This window comes from Oryx dammah, unplaced genomic scaffold, assembly GCF_014754425.2.
Source record: "Oryx dammah isolate SB20612 unplaced genomic scaffold, SCBI_Odam_1.1 HiC_scaffold_28, whole genome shotgun sequence".
In the NCBI taxonomy this organism is placed as follows: domain Eukaryota; kingdom Metazoa; phylum Chordata; class Mammalia; order Artiodactyla; family Bovidae; genus Oryx; species Oryx dammah.
The window spans coordinates 104,155,844-104,166,694 of record NW_024070212.1 but is presented as its reverse complement, the minus strand read 5'-3'; the positions used below and the strand labels follow the sequence as shown (position 1 = coordinate 104,166,694).

Genomic DNA, 10,851 nt, shown 5'->3' with positions numbered 1-10,851 from the left:
AGTTCCTCTGGTGACCAGCCCCCATCTGGAAGCTATCTAGGGACCTGTGTTGGATAATTTTATGTATCTACTAGACTAGGGCATAGGGTTCCCAGATAGTTGGCTAAACTTTATTTCTAAATGTCTTGGAGGCTGTTTCTAGATGAGATTAGCAGTTGAATGAGTGAACTCAGCAATGCTATTGCCCTTTGTAAGGCGGTGGGCTTCATCCCGTCCACTGAGGGCCTGAACGGAACGAAAGGTAGAGGAGAGGAGAATTCACACCTTCATTTGCCTGAACAACTGAGCTGGGACATCGCAATGTTTTCCTACTCTTAAACCAGGATCTATAATTTACTGGTTCTCATAATAAATCTCTCCATATGTATCTATATAATGTGTGTATGCTGCTGCTGCTGCTGCTAAGTCACTTCAGTCGTGTCCAACTCTGTGCGACCCCATAGACGGCAGCCCACCAGGCTCCCCTGTCTCTGGGATTCTCCAAGCAAGAACACTGGAGTAGGTTGCCATTTCCTTCTCCAATGCATGAAAGTGAAAAGTGAAAGTGAAGTCGCTCAGTCGCGACCCCATGGACTGCAGCCCACCAGGTTCCTCTGTCCATGGGATATATATCTATATATACATATATTTTTTTTCTACTATATATAACATATATACATATATATTTCTCCTATTGGTTCTTTTTCTCTGTAGAACTCTAATACAGAACTCCACCATGAGTCACCTCCTTAGAGTAAACTCAGGTATGGTCAAAAGGGTTCATTATGAATTTAAAAAGAACCTCTTTCAGAAAAGTTTAAGGGTTTTAAGGGCTCTGTGCCAGGTAGTGGGGACAAACACCAAATATATGAATATATATAATACCACATCTTCATAAAGGATACCTTGTCAGATTCCCTTGAGAGTGACCTTGTTAGTAGGGAATAGTGATAGGTTCACAGGGGAATCTTGTAATCAGATCTCACAGCCTCATTTCTATGAGTGGTATCCCTCTGGTTTGTCCTGAGGACAATGAGGTTTGTGTTTGTATCCACTGCTTAGCTCTGGGAACACAGTAGGCACAGGTCTTGTTGTCAAAGAAAAAGATAGACACACACCTGGCTACAGTCACAGGATGAGTTCCAGTCAATTGTTGGATTTGGAGGCCATGACCCCCCTCTGTGGGGTAAGCAGGACCTTCAACAAGGACTGGTGGCCGCCTCCAGATGGAGAGAGAGAGCCAAATGAGCAGAATTGACTCGGCATGGCCATGTCATGTCCCCGTATCAAGGGCTCTAGGAGCCTTGTCATCAGCAGCACTGATTGAAGAAGGGAGCTCTCAGGGCTTCCCTGGGGCCTCTGTGGTGGAGAATCTGCCTGCCAATGCAGGAGACAGGGGTTCAGTCCCTGGTCTGGGAAGATCCCACACGCTGCAAGGCAACTCCGCTGGTGTGCCATTGCACCACAACTATGGAGACTGCGCTCTAGAGCCCAGGAGCTACAACTACCGAGCTCTCATGCTACCACTACCGAGCTCTCGTGCTACCAGTACTGAGCTCTCGTGCTACAACTACTAAAGCATGCATACCTAGAGCCTGTGCTCTGAAATGAGTGAAGTCACAGCAATGAGAAGACCTCACACAGCAACTAGAGAATAGCTGCTGCTCCCTGAAACTAGAGAAGTCTGTGCAGCAAAGACCCAGCATAACCAAAAATAAATAAGTAAATAAAATAAGAAAAAAAAAAAAAGGGAGCTCTAGAGACTTGAGGGTTTTGTTTTTTTTTCCTTAAGATCACCCTCAGAACAAGCCAGAGGTAGACTTGGGGGACAGAATCATCATCAACTCTTCCTTAGTCTCGACTGCATTAACCTCCTGGTCTCCAGGCTTCCACCCAAATCATTCTGGGCACAATGGTCAGACTATCTTGAAGTATAAATGTGATCATGTAACTACCCATCACTACCTTCAGTAGCTTCTCAAAGCCCCAAGTACTCCACATAGTCATGTACCCTGCCACTCCTACCCACCTGTACTGTCTGATGGTCCATGTCCCTCTCCTCCCCAAGGCCCACAAGAAGGTGCAGAAGCTGTCTCCTCTCCCAGAAACCTTTTCCCCTGCTCCCTCCTCTCTCTGGCTCCTCTTTACGGTTTCAGCTTAAATGTGGCCTCAGAGAGGTCTTAACCAACTGCTGTGCCTAAAAGAAGTGGCCCCATTATTTTGTACCACTTAGGCTAATTTATGTATTGCTATTAGTTGATGTATTCCAGGAGTCGGTCAACATTTTTCCCAAAGATCCAGATGGTAAATATTTCAAGCTTTGTAGGTGCTGGGTTTGCCCCTGCAGCCTGAAAGCACTCACATATGAATACTAAAAGAAATGAGCAAGGCTGCGTTCTGATAAAAAATTTTTTTATGAAAATTGAATCTAATATAATTTTCACATGTCACGAAATACTATTCTTGTTTCTTCTTTCCCCGCCCCCCAGCTCTTTAAAAATGTAAAAACCATTCGTAGCTCCAGGTTGTCCAAAAATAGATGTGCGGGGCGGCCCGCGGACCGTACTTTATTGGTTGTTTATTACTTGCTGACGCCTTATGACTCCGCAAGGGAGTGTGTTCCGTAGCAGGGAGCACCGGCAGAGCCGAAGCCGTGTCGGCTCAGGCACTAAGCTGCACCTAAGCTGCACTCGCAGCTCGACGGCACCCAGAGGCGGGCACGACTTATGCCAGAGTGGGCGGGGCCTGCGATCGCCGTGCGCGGGGGCGGAGCCTTGGGGAAGGGGTGGGCCGAATGCAGGCTTCCGGCGGAAGAGCGCAAGAGCAAGATGGCCACTACCAAGCGAGTGCTGTATGTGGGTGAGCAGGCTTGGGGGCTAGGTGGAGGCTGGGCGAACCGGGCCGCGAGTGGGTCGTGGCGTGGAGCTGGACAGGTCTCCGGACGCGGGAGGCGGCGAGCAGCTGTCTAGGTGGCATCTGTGGCGGTATTGCTTGGTCTCAGAGAGTGAGCCTGAGACGTAACTAATTGCATCTCTCTTCGAAGCCCGCCAACCTCTAACAACAACCTCTTCATCACCTGGGACCGGAGTGATGGTTGGAGGAATATTAGGGACCTCTGAATCCTCGCGTCCATTCATTTTACATTCACCGCAGCGATGGCTCAGCCCCCACTCTTTAGGGAAAGAGTTCCCAGGCTAGCCGGCTAAAAATGAGAATAACCTCAATAGCACAGTTTGATGAGAGCTTTGGTGGGGACGGACACTGGTGACATAGGCCTCGGTGTGGGGAGAAATGACCCCTCCATCTGGAGAGGTAAGAGCAAGTTTTCAGGTTGCGGTGACGCCGGAGATGAGCTGGAATTAGCCAGGTAGCGAAGTAGGAGCAAGTGCGTTTACTGAAAGGGAGCCCCGCGAGCAAAACCCCAAAGGTGTGAAGTTGTCTAACACTTGCAGGCAAATGTGTCGTTTTCCGGGGAAGCAAAGGATAAGAGGCTGAAGAAGTGGGCAGGGCCTTGTGAACAGCCTTGTGTACAGTGCTAAGTTTGTGCTTTATCCCGAGGATAAAGTACTTTAAGCAGGGAAGTGATGAGTTAAAGTCTGTACGTTCCCAGGATGGTACTGGTTGGCTTTGTGGAGGAGAAGGGAGGCAGTTATGAAGCTGTGGAGGGAATCTCCGGGCTAGATGAGGGTCTGAAAGGAGAGTGAAGAATGTGCTTCACAAGTAAGTGTGAAAGAGCAAATGAGAGGGATATTTATGAACCCAAAGGACTCAATGGAAAGATCCCTTCCTTGACAATGGCATGCTAATTTTACAGCAGGGACTTCTCAGGAGAATGGAGGACAGTAGTTCAGAAGGCACTTGATCTCTTTGCAGGTGGACTCGCAGAGGAGGTGGATGACAAAGTTCTCCATGCTGCTTTTATCCCTTTTGGAGACATCACGGATATCCAGATTCCTCTGGATTACGAAACAGGTGAGTTGTCTTAGTGTTTCTCATGCCCAGAATCCTCCTGCTAGGAAAGAACTTAAGATTTTTGTAAGTCATATTACAGTACGTTCTAAATATGCTTTGGGCAGTGTGACAGTCATCTTTATGCAGAAGGACTTTTCTGAGGCTTGGGGTTGTGAGCTGCAGTATGCTTTTCAGATCCCATATATTGCATTTGAAGTAAGACAAGCTTTTCAGTTAGCCAGTAGGAAGACTGGATTCGAGCTACATGGAGAGCTGTTGTTTCAAACTGCCTGCCAGGCACTCTCCCACACCTGCTCTGTTCTTGGCACCTGTGCTGTTAAATAGGGTAGCAGGAAAGCCCAGCTTCAACAATGGGGCCTCAACTTCTTTGCACCTGAACTTTTCCTTCAATTAGTATCACAGTTGCAGTTCTGTTTTCTGTCTTAACCTTTGTTGTCATTTTTAAAATTGGAGTTTTAGGCCCAGCTCTAGAGTACACAACTAGTTTAGAAATCCCCTCAGGGGATCATAGAGAGGGAATTTTGGGAGTTAATTGATCATTCAAGAAAGCTGGCTTGCTCAGCAACAAAACCAAGCAGCCCTGGTTAACAACAATACCATATAGCAGTGACACCTGCATTCTGCTGGTTGAGGTCAGTAAAGTAATGATCCCTTGGCCATGTTCCTGTGCACACACTAAAAACAAAAATATAGGGGAAAGGTAACATTACACTGAAACCCGAGATGATTTACCATATTTTAATATCTGTTACTGCCTTCTTGCTCATTTCCATAGTGCCATGACAGTCCTGGTGGGGCCATGCAGGGTCAAAAACTCCCCTACCCAGCATGTAGGAAGAATTAATGATGGGAGACTCAAAGAATGAGGAAGAGGGTGGTCTTCTCCTCCTCCCACTTTTCCTTTAATTATAAAAGTATAGCCCAGGACTTCACTGGTGATCCAGTGGTTGGGAATCTGCCTGCCAGTGCAGGGAAAATTCCACATGCCTTGTGGCGACTGAGGCAGTGCCCCATAACTACTGAGCCGTGCTCTAGAGCTTGTGCTTCACAACGGGAGAAGCCACTGCAATGAGAAGCCCACGCACTAGAGAGTAGCCCATGCAACTAGAGAGTAGCCCCGACTCGCCACAACTAGAGAAAGCCTGCTTGCAGCAACAAAGACCCAGAACGGCCAAAAATAAATAAATAATTGAATTTTTAAAGTAAAAAAAATTAAATTGCACCCCACCAAGTTCTTGTCACAGCACCCTCTTGCCTGCTTCCTTGTATCTCTCACAAGCGTCATATACTAATAAATGACTCTTTCCATGTCGCTTTGCCTCTCAGCGAATTCTTTTCACAAGGAGACAAAAGAACCTCAGCTACATTAAGTCCTAAGATTGTTTTGTGGTTTCAGCAACCTATGCTCTGCTGAGTCCTGAGACGAGTTGTGTGGCTTCAGCTCTATCATCAACCTTGTATATGGATTTAACCTCCCTGGGACCTTTATATGTATAAAAACGATAAGGTTATGTTGTCTCTGTAAGGTTAATTGGTTGCTTAAACTAATGCTTTTGTGCACTTGGCCTTTCTAGTTGCCGTTGGTTAGATTAGCGTTTTGCTGAGAATCAAGACTGAGCATCCTTACCCAAGTTTTAGGATTCATGACTTCAGCACAGTTGATGTTCAGAGTATGCTTGGAATGAATGATTGATAGGTTAAATGACTTCATTTATCTAGCTGCCTTGCGTGCAGAGGTTAAGATTTGATTGGCTTTGGTAAAGAATGCTGCTTTTATTTTATTTTATTTTTTTTTTAGAATGCTGCTTTTAAAGATTAAAAGTATAGTTCATTATTTAGTTATGTTCACTACAAAACGGGCTTCCATGGTGGCTCACATGGTAAAGAATCCTCCGGCAATGCGGGATAATTTCCTGGGTTTGATCCTTGGGTTAGGAAGATCCCCTGGAGAAAGTAAAGGCTACCCACTCCAGTATTCGGGCCTGGAGAATTCAATGGACAGAGGAGCCTGGCAGGCTACAGTCCGTGGGTTCACAAAGAGGCGGACACGACTGAGTGACTTTAACTCACTACAAAACAGTTTAATGTTGCTTGAAATGTTATTTAAACTAGAAAGAATCAGAGTAAGATGCCTTTTTCCTAAATAGTGATGGTGTAGAATTTCTAGTAAATGGATAAGGCATGTGACTGACTTCACTTTCTTTGTGACCACCTACTTCTTCCCATTGCCCAACATGATAATTGCTTGATATTGTCTGCCTTTTTTTCAGAAAAGCACCGAGGATTTGCTTTTGTTGAATTTGAGTTGGCAGAGGTGAGAAAATTCTGTTATCTATGTTAAGTCTTTGGCTTGTTATTATTGTTACTGATTACAAAGGGAGCTGTTCTTCATTTGGGGTTGGGTTTTGGGGCCTCATGCTGATGCTTCCGGAGAGATGAGAAACACTGTTTGAAGGAAAGCTGCCTTCACTTAATGAAACCATGGGCCATGATTAACATTACAGACCTGCTAGGTCCTGCCCCTCTTGCTCTGCAGAAACTCCTGCAGCCCTGCTCATTGAGCATCTTTGCCTGGTAATACTGGTGATACTTTCTTTGTCTTCCACTAAATGGCAAATAGCTGAAGTCAGCCAGGAAGTGCACTTTGTTAGACCTGTGCAACCTAGGTGAGGAAGAAAAAGAGACCTTTTTCTGTTGGATTGTTTTTTTGTTGTCGTTTTACCAAGCATGTGTTTAGACACTACAAGAAGCATTTGACTGCAAACCTAAATTCGTACCTTGTCTTTTTTTGGCAGGATGCTGCAGCAGCTATTGACAACATGGTAAGGCTGGGAATCCTGCTTCTTACAGAAGTTGCTTTTTGGTGGTACAGAGGGCACTTAGTTCTACATTGGGTTTGCCAAACCTCCAAAGTCACAAGGTTGCATGAGGAAGTACATACAAATTGTCATCGTGTGAAAATATTCACTGTGAATTGACCACTTATGAAATTGTCCTTTCTCAAATATCTTTCTCCATTTGATAATAATGTAAAGGCTAATCATCCTTATTGACCAGTCACTCACTGGCTACCTGTGTCTAGGATAAGAAATTGCAAACAATGCAAAGTAATTGCACAGTGAAATTGCATATTTTACAAAAGTGGCAGGGTTTCATGAAGTGTTAGACGGGTTAACAATTGAGAAGAGAAATTTGATAAGGATAATGATAGGATGTGCTGCTGATCCAAGTGATTGGGACAGCCTGGAGAGCTCCTTGGGGTGATGATGTAGCTCTTGTGTGTGTGTTCCCTCTTCAGGGTACTTAGGATTTTCACATCAGATAAGAAATGCAAAGATAATCATACTGTTGATAGGATTTTATTGGAAAAAATACTGCAGATGTATAAACATCCATTAAATATCTGTTCTTCAAATTAGGCCTTAGTTTAAAAGCTGAATTTTAACTATAAGAAATTTATTTTCATTAATTAGTTTCATCACAGTACATTCCCAATTTTTTCCCCCTTCACATTTTAAACCATGAAATTTTCTTCACTGTCGTTAAGTCATTTCACATTGAGTGACCTTTCCTGGTACCAGTTATCTTAGGGTAATGAGGCTTTCCTCCATTCCCGTTCTCTGTTTCCCATTTATCAAATGTTTTCCTCAGCTCTCAGAGCGAGATCACTTCTCATTGCTCAAGGCTGACCTTGACTTTTGAAAATGAACTCGGGTACTTGGAAATTGCATTTATTCCTTGTAATTTCCGAGTACTCTGAACACAGCATCACTTTTGTTAGCACAGGTCATTACTAGTATTGAAAGAAAGGAGGTCAGATACTACTGCATATAAACTAGATATACAACAAGGTCCTACTGTATAGCACAGGGAACCTGTTATTTAATATCTTCTAATCTATAATGGAGAAGAATAACCTATAATATTTTCTAATCTATAATAATATCTTCTAATAACCTATAATGGAGAAGAATCTGACATATATATATATAAAATGTATAACTGAATCAGTTTACTGTATACCCAAAACATTGTAAATCAACTGTGCTTCAATTTTAGAAAAGAAGGGGACTTCCCTGGTGGCCCAGGGGCTGAGAATCCGCCTTGTAGTGCAGAGGACGCAGATTCAGTCCCTGATCAAGGAATTAAGATCCCACATTCCATGGAGCAACTAAGCCTGTACTGCAGCTAGAGAGTCCATGGGCCACAACGAAGACCTCATGTGCTGCACCTAAGATTCAGTGCAGCCAAATAAGGAACTAATAAATTTGAAAGAAAGAAAGGAGAAAGGAACTGTATGATGGCTCCCAGGAGGAAATTCTCTGCAGCCCACAAGCTGCTTTGTGGCAGGTGCATAACTTGCTGTTAGGGGATCAGGGATTAAGGGAGAACAAATCATGAGTTTGTCTCATGCATCAGAAGTAAATGGAAAGTGTCTGACTTTCTTTTAACCTAACAGTTTAAGCAAATGGATTTTCACACTTTTCAGAATGAATCTGAGCTCTTTGGACGGACAATTCGTGTCAATTTGGCAAAACCCATGAGGATTAAGGAAGGCTCTTCTAGACCAGGTGAGTGGGAGTAATACAGATGCTCCATCATACCCTCCAGTTTGGCCTTGCTTGCCTTCCTGTCCCAGTTTTCTTGAAAGTAGGCACTGAATGCTTCTCTGGCAGACAGTAGTAGAGGATGGTTTACATTGGCAAAGGACATGTGCCACTTTAGTGGGGAAATAAAGAGTGTGAGCTTCTCAGCCACACCAGGGTAATTGTTTCCTTTATGAGAGAAGCCATGCCTGATCTCTCATCTGTCCCAGTTTTCTCAACATTCCTGGCAGGTTCCATCAGGGGCTGGGACTGGCAAGGGCTGGCACCTTTCCCTGGGGCATAGCCTTTTCATGTTGCCCTGCTAAGAGCTTGGAGAAGGAAATAGCAACCTACTCCAGTATTCTTGCCTAGAGAATCCCATGGACAGAAGAGCCTGGGAGGCTATAGTCCATGGGATCACAAAGAGTCAGACACGACTAAGCGACTAACACACACAAGAGCTGGGCTTCAGGGCTGGCAGTCTCTAAAAGATGGGAACTTGCCTGACACGTGTGACTTGCCAAAGTGGAGACCTCTGGCCGAGAGGGCCACAAAATATGTCCTGCTTCGCTGATCAGAGTACCTACTTAGCAGCTGGCTGATGGCTTGAATTGGTTCTCATCTGCTCGCTGCTTTCCTTTCAGTTTGGTCTGATGATGACTGGTTGAAGAAGTTTTCTGGGAAGACGCTTGAGGAGAACAAAGAGGAGGAGGGGTCAGAGCCTCCCAAAGTGGAAACACAGGAGGTGAGATTGCAGCCTGGCACTTTCCCCCAGGAAACTTTGTTTTTTTAGGTTTTTATGGAACTCTGCAAATGTATATACAAAAGTAGAGAGAATGAAAAGTGAACTTACAGTGTTTTGGTGGAGGTTGGTAATGAGGGAACTGAAGTGAAGCTTTAAGCCTGTTGTCCTTGTGCTCTGCGTGAGGAACTTCTCAGCTCTGCTGGGTTCTGTCCTGTGATTGTCTTCCTCCTGATGAGGAGGAAGTGTAAGGTGAGGAAGGGTGGTGAGTGGGCCTCTGCACTCTCCTGGTCAGTCCCCCTCCTTCACGCAAGTGTGCTCCCGGCTCACCGTCTTTCTGTTCCTGACGCAAGGGAGGCAGCATGGGGTGAGGGTACCTTCCCTGCAGTCTGGGCACAGGTTTGAGGTCCTCCCTTCCAGGGAACCTGCCTTGGCACTTCCTTCTGATTCTCAGTGCGCCTCTCTAACCATTGCCTCTCCGGCTGCCCCTCCCCCTTGTAACTGACGTTCTGGGTTTCTTTCTTGACTCGTGGTCTCTCTCCCCTCTCTGCCCAAACAGCAGCAGTCACTCTCATCTTTCACAGCCTCTCCTAGGGTTATTGGACTCTCCTGGCCTCTGTTTCTAGTCCTGAGCTTCAGACATTGCTAATGCAAGTCTTGCCCTCCCTCCTCTAATCTTGTTCATCCTGTGTTCTCTAACTCACTAATTTGCCACTTTCCATCCACATTGATGCAAGCAGGAAATACAGTGGCTAAGCAGAGTGCCTGCAAGTGTATAAAGCAAGGTCCTGGCCACCTCCATTGTGAACTCTTCGGAACTGCTTGCTTCCGTTGCAGCCAGCCTGTGCACATGTAGGGCTACACACAGAGGGAGGGGATGGTGTTGCAGAAATGGGTCCGTTTTACTGGATTAAGGTGGGTGACCTTGAGCTGGGGTGTGAAGGTGTTGAGAGTTGTCTGTTTGGGGCTAGAAAAGTGTTTTGGTAGACGGTGCTGAATCTCCTGTCACTGGATGCCAAACTGGGGCCATGGCCGTGGCCTTCACCTTCTTCTGCATTCCCAAGGCCTTCCCTGTCGTCTCCCTGTTCAGCTTGCTCACTAGTTGGGTTCTCAGATGTGTTCATTCACACTCGCTCTCCTAGTTGGGGAGTCAGGGCGTTCTCTCTAACCTGGTCATTTCTCCTGCATCTAGGGAGAGCCTGCTGTAAAAAAGGCCCGGTCAAACCCTCAGGTGTATATGGACATCAAGATTGGGAACAAGCCAGCTGGCCGCATCCAAATGCTCCTGCGTTCAGACGTCGTGCCCATGACCGCAGGTGAGCAGTTTTTTCTTTAATACAAGTGAATGTGTATTCATGGTTGCTTGGTTTGTTTGTTTTCAAGTACACGCACTGCAACACACACACACTGCAACACACACACACTGCAACACACACACTGCAACACACACACACTGCGACACACACTGCAACACACACTGCAACACACACTGCAACACACACTGCAACACACACACACACTGCAACACACACACACTGCAACACACACACACACTGCAACACACACACACAC

General features: G+C 45.6%; 1 protein-coding gene across 2 annotated transcripts in view; it reads left to right on the top strand.

Moving 5' to 3' along the window:
* Positions 1–2,760: 2,760 nt before the first annotated feature.
* The window catches only part of PPIE (peptidylprolyl isomerase E), a 16,105-nt gene continuing 8,014 nt past the window's right edge, over positions 2,761–10,851 (top strand). The window contains exons 1-7 of one of the 2 annotated variants that reach the window (XM_040231586.1): positions 2,761–2,838; positions 3,853–3,951; positions 6,222–6,265; positions 6,747–6,773; positions 8,441–8,522; positions 9,182–9,282; positions 10,472–10,595. In XM_040231586.1, the coding sequence (XP_040087520.1) occupies positions 2,808–2,838; positions 3,853–3,951; positions 6,222–6,265; positions 6,747–6,773; positions 8,441–8,522; positions 9,182–9,282; positions 10,472–10,595 (508 nt within the window). In that variant the 5' untranslated portion in view covers positions 2,761–2,807. Of the gene's footprint in view, positions 3,292–3,852; positions 3,952–6,221; positions 6,266–6,746; positions 6,774–8,440; positions 8,523–9,181; positions 9,283–10,471; positions 10,596–10,851 lie in introns of both variants that reach the window. The other variant, XM_040231585.1, reaches the window with a different exon arrangement.